The sequence below is a fragment of the Elephantulus edwardii genome, unplaced genomic scaffold (assembly GCF_000299155.1).
Source record: "Elephantulus edwardii isolate Elephantulus edwardi_28Jun2011 unplaced genomic scaffold, EleEdw1.0 scaffold00089, whole genome shotgun sequence".
Classification (NCBI taxonomy): domain Eukaryota; kingdom Metazoa; phylum Chordata; class Mammalia; order Macroscelidea; family Macroscelididae; genus Elephantulus; species Elephantulus edwardii.
In genome coordinates, this window is record NW_006399839.1 from 5,862,226 (window position 1) to 5,883,542 (window position 21,317).

The following is a 21,317-nucleotide window of genomic DNA, read 5'->3' on the forward strand; positions in this document are numbered from 1 at the left end:
TCTCCCTTAGTGTTGGGTAGCATTTCTGTAGGATTTTATCATTATCTGACCATTTCCATCCTGATGGGCATTATTTTCATTATCTCCACTTCTTGGCTATAATAAATAAAACTATTACAGATATGCTTATATTTTTAAAAACTCACACCCATTACATTTCCCAAGAGGGTGAATCATGTCCTCACGTGACACTGAGACAAAGGTTCTGATTACCAAAAGTATGCTTCTGTGCCGATTCCAAGTCACCACAGCCCTCCCCCTCAGGTCTCTAAGGTGGTCCATCTTTATTACTATTAGTCCAAAGAGATTTTCTTTCCCACGGATCATTTAACTTCTGCACAAAATTCACCAACTGTTCCTTGGTAAGCTTTTCTTAACACACACAAATTCTTCAGTTCTTGTTTCATTGAGCCCAATAATCCAAGAAATACAGTTCTTTTAAGCACTGGCCAAAGTGTAAGTCAGCAAAGTGCTATCTTGGGTCTCCACAGCAGAAGACTGCATCCTGTCTGCCTTAAGAGAATCTCAAAGCTGTAAAACTGTTATAGGAGTAGATTGCCCACTGCTCCCTCGGAGCAGCTGCTGGATTCAAACCACTGACCTTTCAGCCAGCGGTCCAACACATAACACATTACTAGTGCCAAACTGGGTTTACAATAATACTCGTTACATGTTGGTTTTCTGACAGAATAAGCAATTCATGTTCTTACAGAACATTTGGGAAATAGAAAAAAAAAACAAAGATTTTTAAAATTCCATGTTTTACTACTGAAAGATATTAACTGCTGTTATTATTAATGTTGTTGCTATTTTAAGTGCTATTAGCTATTATCAAATGTCACTTTGGGGTATTTCTCTCTAGTTTTTATGGCACAAGTGGTTATGTACCACTGAGTCAGAACCAACCCATAGCTGACCATCCAGTGGGTTTTCCGAGGCAGTAAACTGCACAGGAGGGGATGACCCATCTTTCTCCAATGGAGCAGCTGGTGGGTTGAATTACATGCCTTCAGACCGTGCAGCTCCTTTACCACTAGGCCACCAGAGATCCCAATAAACATATACAGACTTAAAAAACCCAAAACATCACCCAGCTGAGATCACACTGCCTACCGCCCTGCACATGCTTTTGTGCACGTTCACATGTACATATTATGGCCACCACACTGGGAGCACCCTTCTGGCCACATGGTCTTTCCTTGAGCAGACTTTAAGTGCTAAGTGCCAGTCCAAACCTAGGTCTCCAAGAGAACGTCAGGGACATGCCTCAGTCCTCGCCCAGTATCAGGAAGGCTGGCTCACCTCCAAGGATAGCAAACAGGTGCTTGCTCAGGGCCTCCATCGCCGAAGAGTCACTGCACTGGTGGGCCAGGTTCCGCAGTGCCAGCACGGCTTCGTCCATGAGGCGTGGGCTGTTGGATTTCAGCTGACCTGCACACAGAGAGCCACTGCTCAGGGCAGCTGGACAATGGAGCCTCTAACGTTCATGCTCCTCTTTTCTGTGGTCCCACATCCTTAACCTTAGCTACGTATGTTCTCATAATAAATGGTCTTAAGCAAGGAACCATGCAAACACTGTTTAGCTGAACACCCATATTCTAACCTTAGCTGTCCCCCATACATTTTTCCTACAAGAACTAGGACAAGGGGAGCTCTGGTGGCCTAGTGGCAAGGAGCTGCAACTACAATCCCAGAGGCAGACGGTTTGAATCCACCAGATGCTCTGCCGGGAAAAGGAGGGACAATCTCCTCCTGTACTAGTCAGATCTGATTTGACGGTACACTCACACAAAAATAAAAAAAATTTAAAAATTAAAAAAAAAAGAACTAGGACAAGAATAACCAGAACCCGAGGTGCCGCTCTAAGAGCTGGAGAAAGGTCCCAATACTCACTGGCCAGTCCTTTCACGATGTCTAGGGCATACTGGCTGAGATCCAGCGTCACCGAAGCCAGCAGAGTGGAGATGGCTACAGGAGCAGAAAGCATTGACTAGGTCAGGTTCAAGGATAGATGCCTATTTCCCCTGAGTGCTCACCAAATGACATCAGGATTCATAAACACACAGAACTGTGATCACTCTTCATGTCTAGAGGGGCCCATGCCCTCATGTCAAAGCTCTGCTGAAAAGAGCTTCCCAGTGCCCTTCCCAGTCAACAAAACACTGCCACTCCAACACCACCAGCACTTTTCACCAAGGGAAACAGGGATGGAGAACCAGCTCTCAAGGTCTACAGATTCAAGGGACACTCACACACCAAGCACAAACTGACCAGAACACTTTGAGACTCACTTTCAACCTAAATAGTCTCAAGAAGGTTCTTGGACCCCAAGGACAGTAGGCAATATTCTAAGTAGATAAACTTCTGTGTGATATTCTACCAAGATGACCCATTTACTTTCAATATATTCTCAAAAAGGCCTCACTCTCTTCCCCAAGGTTCCCCTGAGACAGAAAATCTACTGAAATCGCTCCAACAGGAGCCACCAGTTCCTGTGGCCAAGACTCTGGACCACAGCTCTCCCACCCCTGTCCAGCCATGCTGGAACCTACTTTCAATCACATTCTCTGGGCTCCTCAGTAAGGACTTCTGTATGGAGGGCAGGATAAGGTCCTTAAATTCTGAGTGAGACATGTAGCGGAGGAGAGGGGCACAGCTATCCTACAAAGAGAAAGGAGTCAGGCGGCCAGGCCCTACAAGCACAGACCAAGGGTACAGAGTGGCCCAGGATCCCACCAGGCCCCACAGGCACAGACCAAGGGTACAGGGCAAACCAGGATTTCGCCAGGCCCAACAGGAGCAGGTCAAGGGTACTGGGCAAACCAGGATCCCTCCAGGCCCCACAGGAGCAGACCAAAGGTACAGAGCAAACCAGGATCCCTCCAGGCCCCACAGGTGCAGACCAAGGGTACTGGGCAAACGAGGATTCTCCCAGGCCCCACAGGAGCAGACCAACGGTACAGGGTGGCCCAGGATCCCTCAAGTCCCCACATGTACCAAGGGTACTGGGTGAACCAGGATCTCGCAAAGTTAAAGCAGGACTTAACTCATGCAGGCAAGTACCTCCACCACTCACTCACCAGGAGATACTTTTGAGGCTTGACTTTGCTCATCAAGATGTTCTTCATGTAAAACTCCAGCAGGGCACTCTGGAGGACACAAAGACCTGGTCAGATCGCGACATTCCAAGTAGCTGATCACTGGTCTGAGAAACTCCTCTTGCAGGGCGGCCTCCAAAACACACAAATCAATGCCCCAGAGTCCATGGTGCCTTGCAGTGCTCACCTCCATCATGTCACACCCCGTTCGGCACCTTCCCTGGCTTTCCACGGCTCCCACAGTACAGTCTAAACCCCCTGTCTGCTTCCAGCTGCATCTCAGACCTTTGAACCCACCACGTCACTCAGCCCCACTCATCTCCCCTCCGTTCCTTCCCAAGGGCAGCTATCTAAGCTTGACAGGCCCTTCCTCCTTCTAACCTTGTTGACGCCCCCATTCACCATTACAGTCCAATCAATGGCCACCCAGTGTATGTAGAGTGGTACCACCTGCAGGATTTTCAAGGCTACTCTCTTAGCTGCAGATCGCCAGGTCTTTCTTCTGTGGTTCTCTGGGCAGGTTTGAACTGACGACCTTTCAGTTAGTTGTTAAGCATATTTCTCCAACCCAGCCAGGGACTCCCTATTCATTTACCCTTAAGTCCTTTCATTACAGATCAATCTCTGACCCATAGCTCCTGCACTTTTCCTTCACAATCACGGTTCTAATCAATCAGGTGACTGTCTAATGTGGGTCTCTATCCTTGGGCCCAAGGTGCATAAGAGCAGGGGTCACAAGGCCCATGCTCACTGTAGCACACCCAACACCCAGGCACAGAGCTTTGGCACCTAGGAACCACTCAGCTGTGGGCGAATGAATGGCTACATCATGAGCAGACCAGCACCCCAGGAACTATGTCCAGCCAGAACTGGAAGGGAAACTGTCAAACCTCCCAATCTTCACATATCAAGGTGGCAGGCAGTGGTCTCAGTAAGCCACTCCCGTGAGAAAACTAGATCAGGTAAGGAGCTGTGGCTGCCAGAACACAGCACAAGCTCATGCCTCCCCTAAGCGAGGTCACAGCCACCCTTTCGCACTTGCCTTGTGCTGGTTAACCACATCCACCTCCTTGTGGTTGGTGCAGAACTGCACCAGCAGCCCCAGCATGCCTGCGTAGTTCTGGTTGGGCTCCAGGGTGAGAATGGCCGACAAGTACTGCTCCACCAGCCCGGAGTTCTGCAGAGGAAAGCGGGAAGCAGGGGTCTTAGGTGGTAGCGGGGACGCAGCACACAGACAGCAGTGCCCACTGACCCCCGCCGGCTCCCGTCACCTCTTTCCATAGCCTGGTGAGCTTCTTCACAGCACCGTCCACAGCATGCCTGTGGGAGCCGCCCAGCACCTCGAGCAGCAGCAGACACTGCACCTCCACCTGGCAGGACCAGAAAGGTGAAGGTCAGGGCGGAAAACAGAGGGGCCTGTGGCCTCTCATAGCTGGCCCCAGATCCTCCTCCAGCCTCCAGAACCATGCTGAGCTTCATGAGGCCTCTCCCACATCTTCAAGGCCTCACGGTGAGCCCTGTCTTCTAATGACATTCTTTCACTCCAATACTTATTGTTAAGTAGTATCAAGTCAGAACTGTCTCATAGCAGACCCTCCAGTGGGTTTTAAGAGGCAGTTAATCACACATGAGGAAACTGCCCAATGTCCTCCTGCAGCAAAGTCGGCAGATTCAAACCATAAGCCTTTGGGCTGGCAGAGCAACTCCTTACCGCTAAGCTACCAGAACTCACTAACACTTCTAATTATCTAATAAATACATGTTGAGTACCTACTATGAAGCTCTGGGAAATGAGATGTACATGTACACCCTCATTTTAAGCACCTTAAAGTCAGTCCAGGGAGCTTAGTGGTAAGGAACGGTGCTGCCAACACAAAGGTATGGGGTTCGAATCCACCAGTTCTCTGTGGGACAAAGAGAGGCAGTCAACTCCCACGTGATTCACTGTCTCTGAAGACTTGCTGACAGGTCAGCTATAGGTTGGTTCTGACTCAACATACCTGACAAAAGGAACATAGTCATTCCAGGGAGCTCTGGTGGCCTGGTGGGTAAGGAGTTGTGCTGTCAACCTGAAGGCAGGTGGTTTGAATCTACCAGTTGCTCCATGGGAAAAAGATGGGCAATCTTCTCCCATGAAAACCTATGAAAAGGCTCTGAAAGCCTGTTGGAGGGTCAACTACGAGTTGTTCCAACTGGACAGCAATGAGTGAGTGACAGCTGAGTACACAAGGAACACTGACTGGGGGATGTAGTATGTTGCATATTACACTGCTATCCAAAAGTTTAGCAGTTCAAATCCACCAGCTGTCCCCTGGGAGAAAGAGGTCTCTTTTCAGAAAGACATGCAGCTTCAGGAACCCGATGGAAGGCTGCTGTGAGTTTGCCCTGACTCGATGGCAGTGAGTTTAATGGGTACAGTCAGTTCACAGAGGATCAAAGGTGTTAAATAACACACAAGTGGCTCTATAATTTCAGAGAAGCGCTGTGCAAAGAACAAGGGCCCTGTTTTGCATTATCTTCTGTGTTTTCTGCACACATATTTATTGGGCACCAATTAAACAGCAGGTACTATGGTCGTGGAAGTGAAGACCGAATCAGGAGCCCAGCCTGTGTGGAAAGGGGAGGCACGTGGTAGATGCTCAACTAAAAAAACCTCAGCAAGGCTAAAAGCAACCAACACCCAAGGACACTGGTGTGAATGCCGCCTCGAGGAAAGAGAAAGGCTCAACTGAAGAGGGCTGCTGAATTCACATGAAGTGTACATACAGCATAGCACACGTACAGTGAATGATCTGCTGCAGTGCTTCTGGTAACAATAAAGACTGTAAACAACATAACCGGACAGTGACAGAAGGCTGATTACCCTACTGGGCACATGCACCCAAAAGACAAGTAACTGATAAATGATGAGGAGACATTCTTTATATTCTACTCTGGAATGAATTAAAAAATTGGATAATTAAAAAAGAAGAAAAAAAATAAGAAGGCAGAAAAATGTATACAATATTTAAGTAGTTGTGGGTTTGTTTTTTTAAAAATGTGATACATTATGGAAAATGTAACAAGAATCAGTGGATAATCTGTATTAAAAACTGTTAAATGGGAATCTAATTTGCTGTGTAAATTTTCATCTTAAAGATACTGAAGTAGTATTATTTTTTAAATGCTGTGGTAGATGTGTAGCATGTATCTGGAAGGATACACAAAAACCAGTAACAGCAAGGAAGACGGTGTCTGGGGGACAGAAGAGGGAGGAATACTAGTATAACTCTCTAGACCTACTGAATTCTGAAAACATTTTTTTAAAAATTCCCTGCAATTTAAATCATTTACTAAGCTCACTTATACTAGACCAGAATAGTAAGGCTATGCCCCCTTCCTGAAATGTCCCAGTCTTTGATCTGGCCATTGCATCTTCATTCATTCCTTCGAGGTCTCTCCACAGAGAGGCCTTTCTCCACCACCCTCGGCCCTCTCACCCTACTTTCCTCAATATAAATTCACAGTGTTACTGTTTGTTAACCTCCTGTCTCATTCACTGTTTCCTCCTCAGTTTCTGGAACAGTACCCAGCAACTCAGAGACCCAAAGCCCACCAGACTCAGGACACAGATGGGCCTGGTGGATAGGAAGTTATGCTACCAAGTGAAAGGTGGGTGACTTTAATCTGTGGCCCTCAGGCCTGGTTTTAATTGTCTTTGTTCAAACATTCTTCTAGGTGGTATAGCACTGGTCTGTCCATTTGTTGTACAGAGGTAACTCGTGGTTGCTGTGATGCTGAACACTGTGACACTGATGCATCAAATACGAGAACGGTTACCCATGGTGGACAGTGTTTGGTGGAGCTCCCTCACGAAAACAAAGCTGGAAGCAGAAGCAGCATCCATTTCTGAAATAGCTTGCCCCCGGAAACTCGATACATGTGGAAAAACGATGAAATTTATACAAGTGTCCAGGTCTTTCGTTCATAGGGTCACTATGAGCCATCTACAACTCAATGGCACTTAACAACAACAACAACAAAGTCCTGATGCTTCTACCCCCATAAACCCTACTTTCCAACTGACCTCTCACGTTCATTAAGCCACAAGCAAGTGATCTATTAGGAAACATGGTTAGTAACTCACATCACGCTGTAATACAGAATTACTCAAGACAGGCCAATAAGGTTACTCTGTAGAAACCATCGTAAAGAAGATTTTTTTATTTAGAACCATTTCCTGTGGGACAACTCAGTCAACTGGGATAGCATAATTCTATAAAGCTTCTGTTCTACATTCTAGTCTGGTGAGTACTATCTGGGGTCTGAGAAGCTTCTGAGCAGTTATCTAAGATACAATTTCTGGTTGTTACTTGTCCAGAGAAAAGAAAAGATAAAGAAACCAAAGATCAAAAAAAGCACTCATCTGCAAGACTTATTAAGTACATCAACCACAAGCTCATCCACCCAAGACCGAAAGAATTATAGAAGAACCAAGTTGAGCCATGATTGATCCTCCTGATCAGGGCCACATAGATGGATCCTGATAAAACTGGGGGTTGGGGGATGAACTGAAACACAAACTCTTAAAGTCTGGACTTACTGGACCACATGAAAGTGGAGGACTAACCAAGACTATAGCCCTAAACAGCCTTTAAACCATACACTGCAATCATCCCAAGTGTACTTTTTTAGCTAAGGAACAGGAATCATTTACAAACTAAAAGCATATAACCCATGAGCACTGCACTCCTTTGGAAAAAACCATCTGCAAGTATACACTGTTGAATGTAAGCTAAGGAAACATCCAACCACATTTGCACACATAGGCTCATAAAGTTTTGTTTGTTTTTAGAAAGTAAACACAGTTGTATTTTCATTCATTATCTTCCCGCTCTCAAAATGGGCCAGTCCTTGGGGAAAAAGCATATGCTGGGAGGTGGAGGATCAGAGAAGAATCCTCAACAAGACGGACTGACACGTGACCCCAGCAATTGGCTCCTGCATGTCAGAGGCGATGTGGATGGCGCAGGATAGGCTGAGGTTCACCCTGCTGTTCACAGGGTTGCTAGGCGTCATAGTTGACTCAACAAAACATAACAACAGTGGTTTTAAGTCTCAAACTCGAGCTCTTATAGTAATGGATCACGATGGAATAACCAGGTGAAGCAGCAGACATGAATCCAGGTGCACGTTCTCATCTATATGGGATCAAACTGCCAGCAACAACTTAAAAGACAAGATAGAAAGCTTAAGAAGCAATGAGTGTATGTTAATCATCAACAAACAGAACAACTCAGAAAAGGAGGACAAGAATGGGTACAGAACTCTAAGAATGTCATCTTAGAGTAATCTTAGTATACTCTTAGTATACTACTTAGTATACGATCTCCTGTACCCAACAAGGAGAAACCAGTGAACAGGCCTATGTTTTCTCCCTTTATTATCAACAAGAGAGTAACATTTTATAGGGGGGGAAAAAGAATCTCCAAACCTGGTCCACTAAACTACCTTTGGTTAGTAGATACTTGGAAAAAGAACACAAGGAATACGGAAGGAGTAGGCAGAGAGCACTTACTCCTGACAAAACACAGCAGGAATGCCATTCCATTAGACCCTTCCACACTGCAGTGCAAACATAGGGCAAGGAACGTAAACCAGAAACAAACCGACATATGTGAACGTGTTTCTGGCTTACTCGCTTTCACACTATCTTCCTCACACCTGCCTCCACACCTCTGCATTTCCCATGAAGGCATGGTCTCCTGTTCAACACTGGATTCCCGGTCCCCACCACCAGGCACTTAGAAGACTCTCCAAGGTATTTAATCAATACATAAATATTACTGCATTACACGCATGCCCAGCCACCAAAGTCACGTGCCTGGGACAGCTCCAAGTGCCCTGTGGCCTGGCTCCTAGAAGAGCCCCAGGCACAGAAGTGCTCAAACACGTGCAGACCGTGCAGAAAAGCGGCTGTCACTCATCCAAAGATGCAGGGAACCTACCAGTTTGTTCCAGATGTCTCCTTGCCTCTTGGCTTTTGAGGGAAAGGCAATGCGCACCAGGAGGCAGGTCCAGGACAGGGCCAGCAAGGCAGCCGAGCCACTGCTCTTACTGTGGAGGGAATCGGGGTAGATAAGCAATGGAGCAGCCAGTGACCCACCTAGGACCCACAGCCGGGGAGAATTTGAAACCAGATCTCTACAAATGATCTGCCACAATTCAGGACAAGTTCAGGCCTCTTCAGCCCAACTCCCACCTCTCAGCACTATTCCAAAACCAACCCATGGCTGCCGAGGCGACTCCAGCTCATGGAACCCAGATGACAGATCAGAAATTCCCCGTGGTGTTTCCAAGGATGTAATCTCTGCAGGATGGCTCAGGCGTTTGAACCCCTGAATTTTCAGCTAGCTACCAAATGCTTAACCACTGTACCACCAGGGCTCCTCAGTACTATTATCAAAGCCCGAGCCCACTGCCTCAACTTGAGTTCAACTAACAGTGATCGTTCACCTGATTTTAAGTCTCTATGGGAGGAAACAGATACATCTTTCTCCTGTGGAGTGGCTGGTGGATTTCAAGAGGTTAACACCCTATTACATTCTGCCCTACATGACCAGGTCTACTTTCTTACAACTATTAATGACCCCGGTGTCTTCTGTTCAGTGGTTAGTGGGCACTGGAGTTTTCCTCAATCTGGCTTTGCTCCTGGTGGATCCTCAGCCTTGTTCCTCAGAAACCGCTTGCCTCTGAGCTTGACTCCTGGCTCCTCCGTCCCTTCAGAGGGTGCCAAAGGCCCATTCCAAGGAGCGAAGGGGAGGGAGACCCTTCTATTCCCAGCATCCAAGATCACGTGCCTCCCATCCGGGGGGGGGGGCACCCTCTTCCCTCTCACCTGGGAACACCTGCTTTGGAGCCAAGACCAGCCGACTGCAGAGAATGCAGGAGATTCTTGGCGGTGGCTTCGGGCTGGGCCTCAGCCAACTGCTGGATGGCTGCCTGCAGGGCCCTGCGGGAGGCTGCATCTCTAGGGGTGGGGTGAAGGGCACAGTGAACGTGGGACTCGGGAAGGCAAGGCTTAGGTGACCCAGGAAAAATGGAAGTACTAATGACAGGATCAGTAAATACCCAGACCAACCCATCTCCACCAGGAAGGAGTTGTAAGGGTGGACAAGCCATTAAGGCTTGGAAGGCAGCGACAACAATCAAAGAGTACTTAAGGACAGGCCTTCAAGCAGGCCCAGTTCTTTGACACACGTGTCCCAGGCATGTCACCGCGAGATAAACCATAGCATCATCCCCATCCCACAGATGAGAAAACAGAGGCACCAAGGCAAAGTAACATGCTCCAATTCCAACAGTAAGGTTGTGATGGAGCCCAGAGCGGGGACCAGGCAGTCCAAAGCCTGTGCTGGGGCACTCCCCACCCCACCTCTCTGTGTAAGACGCTCTGGTCCCGGCCTCAGGCACAGACTCACCTGTAGCGATGCAGGGTCAAGCAGAACAACTTGCAGAGCCCCTTCACCGCTCCCTCTGGCAAATCTGAAACCAAGTAGCACATGGAGGAAGTCAGGGAGAGCAGCTTCCCAAGCCTCTGAGTGGGCCAGGCATTCTGCCAGATGCACTCTGCCCACTGCATGCTCCTGTGTAGATGAAACTGAATTTACAGGAGAGAAGAGCAGCCAAAAGAAAGAAATTAATTCAAGATTCCAGGAAAACATCTGGTCCAGGCAACAGCATTTGGTAACTGAATGCCACTCTGGCAAAACACCTGCTCAAACTATAAAGTGCTGCAGAGGGAGCGATCTGGGGGCCAGGACTACCCCGCTTCTTGGGCCCAAAACCAGCTACACAAGTGTTCAGTGTGCAACAACCTGGCAAGCTGTCCACATGTGGAATGAGCACTTTTCTTCATGCCAGAAAAGCTCTTTAAATACAACCAAATGTTAAAGTACAGAGGGAACGAGAGAAGGAATGGGCACCTGCAGTTGGGGTGGTCTCTAAAGGTTTTAAAAAGACATGAACTTGGCCTAACAATTAGGAAGCTACGGAAGAATGGAAAAGAAGGGCGAACAGGGAGAACCACGGGTGTGTGTGTGTGTGTGTGTGTGTGTGTGTGTTTATCTGGCTTATGTGTCAGAAGCTGGAAACTGCAGAGGAGGAGAGAATGTTTGTCTTTCTGCTAATTGCGGCTGAGGATTCGAGCCACCTGACTTTGGATTAGCGGCACAATTCCTTAACCACAAGGCCACCAGAGCTCTCTTGAGAAAGTTGTTGTTGTTGTTGATGTTGTGTATCACTGAGTCAGAACCAACTCCTAGCTGACCCTCCAGCAGGTTTTCAGGGCAGTAAATAAAGCAGGAGGTGACTGCCCATCTTCCTCCTGTGGAGCTGCTCGTAGATTTGAACAGCGTGCCTTCAGGTTGACAGCAAAGCTTCTTACCAATAGACCAAAATGTATTTGTATCTGTTCCACTAAGGACAGATGAGGAAGAAAGGGAGAAGAAAGATTACCACCTGCAAAGGACTGAATGGTATGTCCCAAATGTATGTGTTGTAAAATAGGACACCTGTATGCCTGTGGCTGTAATCCCACCCGGGCTTGAGTTTTGCTACGGGGAAAAAGGCTGTATCAGTGTAGGAAGTGTTTGAAACCAGCCACCTTTAAGTTCTAAAAAAAGAGCAAACTAGGACTGAGGATTAAGCAGCGACAGATACACCACAGGAAGACCACTAAGGCCTCAAGCAATAAGGATTTTTCTTTCTCCCAGAAAAAAAAAATTTTCTTTCTCTCAGAAGAAAATTTCTGATTGTTACAACCACCCACTTGTGACATTTCTGGTTTAACACTGCTACAGATCTTACAGCATCCAAAACTAGATGCATGCATACATGGTGGCCGGGCCCGCACTGGGAATGTCACACACCTGGTCTCACTTCAGTCCTGTGAGGGGATTATCATCACTGACCCTATGTTAAGATGAAGAAACTGAAGCACAGGAAACCACAGCAGCGCAGAGTGAAGGACAAGCTGCTGGACAGCGTTTAGTAAGGCTGGAACGCCTGTGACAGTCTGCGCCAGACTGAAGCACGCCAACAAGGGGAGAGGCTTCTGAGAGGGGGAACATCATTTGCCACAGAAGACAAGCTAATGTGAGGCCCGAGAGCAGATGGACTCAGACATGAGGCACTGGGATGACAGAAGAGAAATGAATCCGGCAGCGGGTGTGGGGACGCAGCACCCCACAGCCCTGGCCGCTGTATCTCTGCATTTGACTTAGGGCAATTTCAGTCATTAAGAGAAGTGTGACTGGGGTCAGAAACATGCGGTGGCTATGAGGATGGTAACAACAGCAGCTAAAGGACTTCGGAGCTTGCCATGGCAGAACACTGTGTGCAGTACCAGCCACGACCGCTCTCTTTCCCTCCTCACACCAATCCTGGGCACAAGGTACACTTCCTTCTGCACATACAAAGCCAGGAGAAATGCTCAGAGAGGCTAAGTCACTGGAGCCAGGTCACACAGCCCGTGGCTGACCCCAGGCCATCCCCACTGACTGATGCTGGGAGGGTGATACACAGGAGTGCTGTGCCCGTGATCCCCAGCGGGCAACTGTCTGGAGGCAGGGCTGAGGAGAGCATCAATGTAACAATCACCCCATTTCAATGAACACACGTGGCTGCTGGGATCCTAACAAAAGGTGATGTGGAACAACCAAGACTCTGACCTAAGAAAACAGGAAGATGATAATTTCTGTGCAGGGCGGAGTCAGTCAGCTTTCCACTGTCACCTGGCCATCAAAGCTGCCAAACACTTCACAAACTCAATTCACCCTGAGCTGAAGAATTTCAGGGAAAGCGAGGTGTAACATCACCCTAGAGCTTCACAAACGCCACCTAATCCCAGGTCCAACACCCCTGTCCTCCAAACAAATGGACAAAAAGCATAGTGATCAGCAGTCCTGGAGCAGGGAGAGTCCCACATCACCAGTCCCCAGGTGCAGACAAGTCTCCTGTCTCTCTGGACCTGAGCCACCTGGTGGCCTTGTCTGACTGGAAGACCTCTCAGAGTTCCATAAAATCATACATTAAAGCATTAATGCACAGGAGAACCTGTCAGAAGCTTGCCCACAGTGGGGCGCCTCACACCCAATGCCACTTTAACGAGCATGGGGATGCTGTCCGGCACAGCAGCTCAGAAGCAGCCAGCTAGAATTCAAGGGGGAAAGAGGGGCAGGGGGCCAAGACTTCACCAGTGAGAAGCTGACAGACAGGGAGGGGCCATCTACGGCCACAGGAACATACGGTTGGAGCATATGACTCACCTTGAGGGCTTACTAAAAAGAGGCACTGGGCTCTATCCTAAAGTGTCTGGAGCAAAGCTGGGAACTGACCTCTCTCAAAAGTTCTAAAGGGAGGTGGATACTGCTGGTCTAAGGACAACCCTTTGAGAAGCAGTGCTATGTAGAGTTTTGGTGGCCTAGTAGTAAGAAGCTGCACTGCAATCCCAAAAACACACAGTTCAAATCCACCAGTTGTTCCACAGGAGACAGATGGGCAATCTCCTGCGAATTAACTGCCTCTGAAAACCTGCTGGAGGGTCTGCTATCAGTCAGTTCTGACTCGACAGCACACAACAGCATACAAGAAAGACGCTCAAAAACCAAATCCTTCAAGAATAGCACAAAACAGCAATGTTCGCTCAGCGTTTCCCGCAAGGTGTTCCCCAGGACGTTCTCGGCTACTGAACAAAAAAGAGGTCCCAGGAAAACACTGGATGAAAGACTGCTCCACAGCCTAGTATCTTCCTGGGGCACGTGTGACTCTCCACGAGGGAATTAGAAAGCGAGCCATCTCCCAAGCACACCCACCTTAGGATCTTTTTACTAACCACTGACTTGTAAGGATCTTCTGATGTCCACAAAACACAAACTGGGAAAGACAGTGCCTGAGTTATTAAGAAAATATCTCACCGACAAAGGAGATTAATCAGAACTGACTTTGACAAGCACTGTGGCAACTGGACAATTAAAACAGACATTCGGATGGCCGGGAAGAAGAACAAACTGGGGAGGAGGGTAGAGAGAATGGTGCAGCAACGAAGGAATGAAAACCCAAAATCCCTGTAAGTGTTCATTAAAACTAATAAAATTTAATAATAAAAAAAACTATATTAAAATTTTAAAAAAAGGCTTTCACAGAAATAAAAGTAAACAAAAACATGCCAATAAAAAAAAAAGAAAACATCCACTTATCCAGTAAATGACTCACAAAAGACAACCAGCATCTTTTAGAAATATTTCCACTGAAATCAGACTGTGAAAAGCTTTGGTATCTAAATGGATAGACTGTCCAATATCCCCAGAAGCCTTGAGAAAGGATGTTTCAACACATTAATAAAACAAGCAAATGTGCAAATCAATATAATAAACAACAAGCAAATACAGAAAGTGGTGGCATCAATCTGAAGAGCACACAAGTGAGGTTGGATGGTCTCTGGGTTACCTTTTCCAGCCACGCATTTCCCCAGCTCACTGAGGATTTCTCTCCGCTCCTTCACGCTGGCTGTCGTCACCTTCCCTGCAAAGCGCTTTAGTGTCTCAGAAACCTGTGAAAAGCAAACCCACAGAGAAAAGGCCATCATTAGACAACAGAGCAATAGTGGAGGGGCGGGGGATGCAGGATTCAGAGAAGACCTCTCTGCAACCCAAGGTTTCTCTACACTCCTGACATATGAGAACTCCTGAGGTTCCTCAGCAAGAGGGCCGTGATATGAACTGGAAAGTGGCTAGCAGCCGTCTGGCCCTTATTCACCAGATGCCAGTAAATCCACACACTCCCCCCACCCTCCCCTGTTTCCTTGGAGGGGACAACCAAAATCGTCTCCAGACAGTGCCCAGTGTCTTTTGAGGCAAAATTATACTTTTTGGGAATCACTGCTTTAACTAGTTCCACACTGGACTGCTAACTAAAAGGTAAGCGGTTCAAATCCACCAGCCACTTTAATAGAAGTTTGAAACAGTCTTGATTCCCATCAAGATTTACAAGCCTAGAAATCTGATTAGGGAGTGGTAAGGACAGACAGACAACCAAGACACGCCAGGAAGGGGAACTCTGGTGGCCTAGTGGCAAGAAGCTGCAACTACAATCCCAGAGGTGCACGGTTCGAATCCACTAGATGCTCTGCCGGGGAAGGAGGGGTAATCTCCTCCTGTACCAGTCAGATCTGATTTGACGGTACACGTACACAAAAATGATAAAAAAATAAAATTTAAAAAAATGTATTAAAAAAAAAAAAGACACGCCAGGAGGCAAAACTGACTAGACAGCAGACAGAAGTTGTCATATTCTCAGGAAAGGCAAAACCCAACACTGTTATGTCAAGATAGAATGTATCCTAAAAAAAAAAAAAAGATAGAATGTATCCTTTCAAAATTACCCAAACATCTTCTGCTTTAGGGTTGTACTTTTAACCTCTAACAAGGGGAATTTTTGCCTCTTGGGAGACCATTAGGGGATAGTTAACACAGTGGTTAACAGGCAAAAACCAAAGAGACTGAATCCCAATCCTGACCTGCATTACCTGAAAGTCAGTGACACTACGTCACCTCCTTGAGCTCCAGTGTCTTCATTTAGCACACGTTACAGATAACAGTACCTACACCTCACCGACTGTTAGGGAGATTAAATGAGATACTCTATGTAGGGAATCGCTCTCATTCCAAAGACCTCCACCTGAGGTCAGTTCAAATGCACAGTTACCCCCCCCCCATGAGCTTTCTGAGGAAGTAAATCTTTATGAGAGGAGACTGCCCTTGGAGCAGTTGGAGGATTCGAACTGCTGACCCTTAGGTTAGCAACTCAATACATTATGCACTTTGCCCCGGAGCTCCTTCACTGTAGGCATTGTCAGCTCCTAATTGAACATGGCTGAGGGGGAGGGATCAATATTCTCATTTCACAGATGGTGAAAGAACAGCCTCCCAGCAGGGAAGTCACTTCTCAGAGTGGAGCAATCATAGCACCTGCATGTCTGAAACCAAACCTGAAACTACGTCATCTGTAAAGTGACATGCACACACAACTTGGCTTCAACCACCATCCAAGTCACCATGTGGCTGCTGTCCTTCATATGGAGAAGAAAACCAAAGAGGAGACTATAATTAGATTCCAGCAAATGTGCACGAGGGGAGTCGTCTACAAACTACAATGTAAACAGGACTGGGATGCATAAATAGAAGAGTTGTCTAGAATGGTTAAGTCTAAGGTATTATAATTATTATAATTAATGCCATTTTCTTTTTAAGGTATTTCATAAGTGGACCATACTGGAATAAAATTCAAGCAGACATAAAAAAAAGAACCTAGTTTTTCTTTGATGCTGAGTCCTACTGTCTATCTACTTATCAAACAAAACCAAGACAAACAAATTTCACTGCCACTGAGTCAGAACCAACTCTGTTGATCCCTGGGTTTGCATGAGGCTCTTATTTGCATGGGAAGAGACTGTCCATTTTTATCCCTCAGAGCTCCTAGCAGATTTGAACCACAAGCGAGGGGTACCTTTGGGTTAGCAATGCAACTCACACCGGATTACATCTCCAGAGCTCCTAATAGCAACAAATAAAATGATGTCCAATATTTTGTCTTCTTTGTAAATCTGCTTTAAAGTATCTTTTTGCATCTATAGTTATAGATGCCTGTAGCTACAGCTATACCTCAAACAAGTCAAAGTCAAGGAATTACATGAGGTTGGCCAGGGGCAACCTCTTGCACCACTCGGGTAGGTTCATTTGGTTGTTGTATTATTATTGGGTGCCATCAGGTTGAGTATGACTCATAGCGACCCTATGAACAGCTGACCTGAACCCTACCCAATCCTGTGCGGTCCTCACCATCTCTGATACACTAGAACCCACTGTAGGTCAATCCATTTCACTGGGGCTCTTCCTCTCCTTCACGGATCCTCTATCTTTCAAAGCATGATGTCCCTCTCCGAGGAATAGCCTCACTTAGCGACTTTCTTATTTCTTTTTATTTTATTATTTTTGTGTGTGTGTGCCATCAAATCAGATCTGACTGGTACAGGAGGAAATTGCCCCTCCTTCCCCGGCAGAGCATCTGGTGGATTCAAACCATGTGCCTCTGGGATTGCAGTGCAGCTTTCTTGCCACTAGGCCACCAGAGCTCCCTTACTTTCTTATTTCTAATTGACTTGTATGAACTGCTAGTTTCTGGTTTGGGGGCTTTTACTCTTTGTGGTGATAAAAGATCAACAATTCAAGCTCCACAGGCCACAGGAGAGAAATATGGTAACCTATTTCCGAGAGACCCTTAACCAGGTAGAATGACACAGTGACTGCCTCAATGAACGCTAGTGTGTCAGGAAGTATGAAGATAGCGCAGGACAGGGCAGGGTTCAGATCTGTTTGTTCACCAGGTCACTACTCAACTCAATGGCACCTAACAACAACAAAAAGTTCGGAAAAGAGAGCTACGCAAATTCTCCATACTTTCCTATGGGGTTGCTAGAGTAAGAGTCTCCAGCAATTGGTTTTAGCAGTTTGATTTAGGTTTGGGAGAGGACAATGATGCATGTATACAATGCACCCTCCACCTAGAACCACCACATAGTTGTCTTCCTGACAGTATGACATTCCTGGCTAGCCTTTCTATCACAAGGATGAAAAGAGCTCTTCAGGGGTCAGGCCCTTTTCCTTAATGAACTCTGCTCACTTGAGACAATGTCAGGAAAAAACCAAGATGGAGTCTGAGACCCTTCCGAGAAGAAACCCGCTGGGAAGATGAGACACAGACAGCTTCAGAGTTCACAGGCTTCCCTCCAAGAGCAGACACTGTCCGATTTCACTTTCTGAGATGACATAGATCATACAACCTAAGATCTATCAGGGGAGTTCTGGTGGTCTAGTGGTAAGGAGCTGCAACTACAATCCCAGAGGCACACAGTTCGAATCCACCAGATGCTCTGCCGGGGAAGGAGGGACAATCTCTTCCTGTACCAGTCAGATCTGATTTGACGGTACACTCACACAAAAATAATAAAATTTTTTTTAAAAAAAAAGATCTATCAACAATCTGTGTTACGCAGACGACACAACCCTGCTTGCTGAAGCTGAGGAGGACCTGAAGCGCTTGCTGCAGAGGGTCAAGGACTGCAGCCTCCAATATGGATTGAGGTTCAATGTCAAGAAGACAAAGATTCTCACCACTGAACCAACTGGCATCCTCAGGATGGATGGTGAAGAGATTGAGATTGTTCACAGCTTTAGTTTGCTTGACTCCACAGTCAACACTCTCGGCACCAGTAGCCAGGAAATTAAAAGACATATTGAGATGGGATTGAGATGCTGTCACGGACCTCTCCAGAGCAATGGTGTCTCTCTGGAGACTAAGGTGCATCTGATACAGGCCATGGTTTTTGCTATCACTTGTTATGCATCAGAGAGTTCGACAGTGACTAAGGAGGATAGAAGGAGAATTGATGCCTTTGAGCTGTGGTGCTGGAGAAGAGTACTGAGGGTATCATGGACTGCTAGGAAAACAAACAGATTCATCCTGGAAAGGGTTATACTGGGCGGCTCCCTGGAGGAAAGGGTCCTGAGGCTCTAACACACTCTGGACATGCTGTAAGGAGGGATCGGTCCTTGGAGAGGGACATCATGCTTGGTAGGGTAGAGGGACATTGCAGGAGGGGAAGGCCCTCTATGAGATGGACTGATTCAGTGACTGGGGTAATCAGGATGGGAGTATCAGAGACAGTGCAATTGGCACAGGACAGAGCAGAGTTTAGGGCTGTTGTACGTTGGGTTGCTATGAGTCGCAAGCAACAACAATGTAGCCATATGAGGCTACTGTGTACTGAAATGGGGCTAGTGAAACGGAATTCATCATGTCATTTCATTTTAATCAAGTGGCCATATTGGACCACTTACCTACCTCAAAAGTGACCCTTTCCTCCTCAGCACTTGAGTATAAATGAGCAACTATATCTCCCCACCCACCACATTAGGAAACTTTTCTCTCTAGGATTACATGTTACTAACTTGATAAAAAGTATCAACCCTTGCTCTGAAAAATGACTAAATCTTGAAAGGCTCCAACGGCAGACAGGTGATGGCGTCACACCAGGTGCGCTGCTGGGGATCAAACCCATGCCTTTTGTATGGAAGGGGGAAATTCCACCACTGAACCACCCCTTGCTTCTCTATAGAAAAAGTCAGGCTCCCCACACTGAGACTCTCCAATTAATCCAAGTTGTCTTCTGGGCAAATGTTTCTTTTCAGATTGTCCTCTCACCTCAAATCCATTCACAGTTATACGTTTGTAGCTTGTTTGACTGGGAGGAAAAGGTCTTTCCCAAGTCCTTCCTGGATGGGCAAGGTCCCCTTAGGGGCCAGTTCCTGCACAACCAGGTAGACAATAGCCCTTCCTGGGGATTGGCAATTCTTTTCCCTAATCCTGGACCTAGATCCGTCCAGATATAATTACTTGAGTCCTCTGTTATCGCACGGAACTTCACAACTACCCTGGAAGATTGGTATTAGTTTAAACCCATTCTACAGATGAAAAGACTAAATCACTTGCCCTGCGACTCAAAAGTCAGAAGCGGCTGGACCTGAAACCAACTCTCTCTGCATGCAAAGGCTGAGCTAGAAGCCGATGCACGGAGTAGGTGCTGGAGGATCTTTGGCTGAATTTAAAGGTTAAAGATGCGGCGGAGGTAGCGAGTGTAACTGCGGGAAGATTTGGGGGAAATGGAGCGGAGACCCCGGACTGCGAACCTCTGAAACTCTAGGGTTGGGAGAAGGTCCCACGGGTCTCCAGCTGCCGAAGTCCAACCCGGAGCTCCTGACTGACCCCGTAACCCAGAGGCGGTCAGCGCCGCCCTGGCCAGCGGCCGGGCCGAGTCGGACACCGTATGGGGCCGGTTCTCGGCCGCCCCGGGCCGCTTCCTCCGAAGCCTCCGCCCGCCGCAGCCCCTCGCCCCGAGAACGAAAGTTAGAGACGGCCCGGCCCAGCGGCCGCTGCCCGGTACCACCAGCCAGCCGCGTTGGCCCCGTAGCAAACCCGCCTCACCTGCGTGTCGGCCGCCATCCTGCCGGCGCTGACCCCGGAACCGCTTCCGGAGTGCTTCCGGGTCACGGCGCGGCCCCACGCGGCAGGGCGCAGTGCCGGCTTTTCGCTGGCGGCGGTCGTGCTGTGCGGGGAGGGCGGCGGCCGTCTCCGGGCCCCTTGCGAGCTGGACCCCCGGCAAGCCGGGCCTTCGAGTGCGGCGGCCGGGTCGATAAGGCCTGTGTCCGCGCCGGGGCTTGTCGGAACCTCCTTCCCGGGGCCGCCCCCAAACCCCGGTGATCTTCCAAGAGGAGGGTCTTTTGAGGATCTGTAACGCGATGAGACCCGCCTCGCAGCTTCCCGTCCACGTGGGGCCCTCCCTCAAGTCCATCCAGGGCCCCCGTGGACTTTTTCCCTGAATCAACCGATCATTGAGAAAGTGTAAGACTACAGAGTTTAAGTCTAGGTGTAGCTAAACGGGAGACTTAACTAATGTCCTAAGTTTGTGGAGTCACTTGTCAATGGCCATCAAGTCGATTCTTACTCGTGGACACTTCACGCGGGCAATGGTGTTCTGTCCAACAGCGTTTTCAAGTCTTTGACCTTTGCCAATTGTGCAGACTATCAGAAACCCACAGGCATCTATCTGAGAGCTGGTCAACGATTAAGGATGACAAGAAGACTTGATGCCTTTAAGTTGTTGTGTTAGAGAAGAGTTCTGAAAATCCTATGGACTGCCAAAAGAACAAACTTGTCCACGACAAAGTGAAGCTCCTTAGAGGCAAGGATGGTGAAGTTTCATCTCACATAGTATGGATGTGTTAGGAGGAGTCAGTGCTTGGAAAGGGACATCATGCTTGGAAATTTCTATTAAAAAAATACGGGCTTGAAGATGGCATTGATTGACACAGGATCAGGCAGCATTTTCCTGCCAAGTCATAAACGACTCAAGTGTCAACCTTCAGAAGCAGAATGCCAAGCCAGTCTTGAAATGTCTAGAGGGCTTTGAACCACTATTTATTACCTTGGTAAGAGCAATTCTAGGTTCCTGTTCCCTAAGGCTTGTAGAGGAATCCCAAACAGTAGATGTGGTAGACGATGCCACAATAGAAGGGGTTCTCGTGGCCTGTTGTTATGTGACGTCGAGTCGTTTGCGACTCATAG

The 21,317-nt window shown here is 47.6% G+C and overlaps 1 protein-coding gene across 1 annotated transcript in view; it reads right to left on the reverse strand.

Moving 5' to 3' along the window:
• Positions 1–20,202, reverse strand: part of GCN1L1 (GCN1 general control of amino-acid synthesis 1-like 1 (yeast)) — a 77,628-nt gene extending 57,426 nt beyond the window's left edge. The window contains exons 1-11 of the mRNA XM_006890420.1: positions 20,178–20,202; positions 14,586–14,688; positions 10,559–10,622; positions 9,976–10,107; positions 9,086–9,194; positions 4,370–4,468; positions 4,141–4,275; positions 3,081–3,149; positions 2,553–2,661; positions 1,894–1,968; positions 1,303–1,431 (exon numbers count right to left, since the gene is read on the reverse strand). Coding sequence (XP_006890482.1) covers positions 1,303–1,431; positions 1,894–1,968; positions 2,553–2,661; positions 3,081–3,149; positions 4,141–4,275; positions 4,370–4,468; positions 9,086–9,194; positions 9,976–10,107; positions 10,559–10,622; positions 14,586–14,688; positions 20,178–20,195 — 1,042 coding nt within the window. The 5' untranslated portion in view covers positions 20,196–20,202. The remainder of the gene's footprint in view (positions 1–1,302; positions 1,432–1,893; positions 1,969–2,552; positions 2,662–3,080; positions 3,150–4,140; positions 4,276–4,369; positions 4,469–9,085; positions 9,195–9,975; positions 10,108–10,558; positions 10,623–14,585; positions 14,689–20,177) is intronic.
• Positions 20,203–21,317: the final 1,115 nt, after the last annotated feature.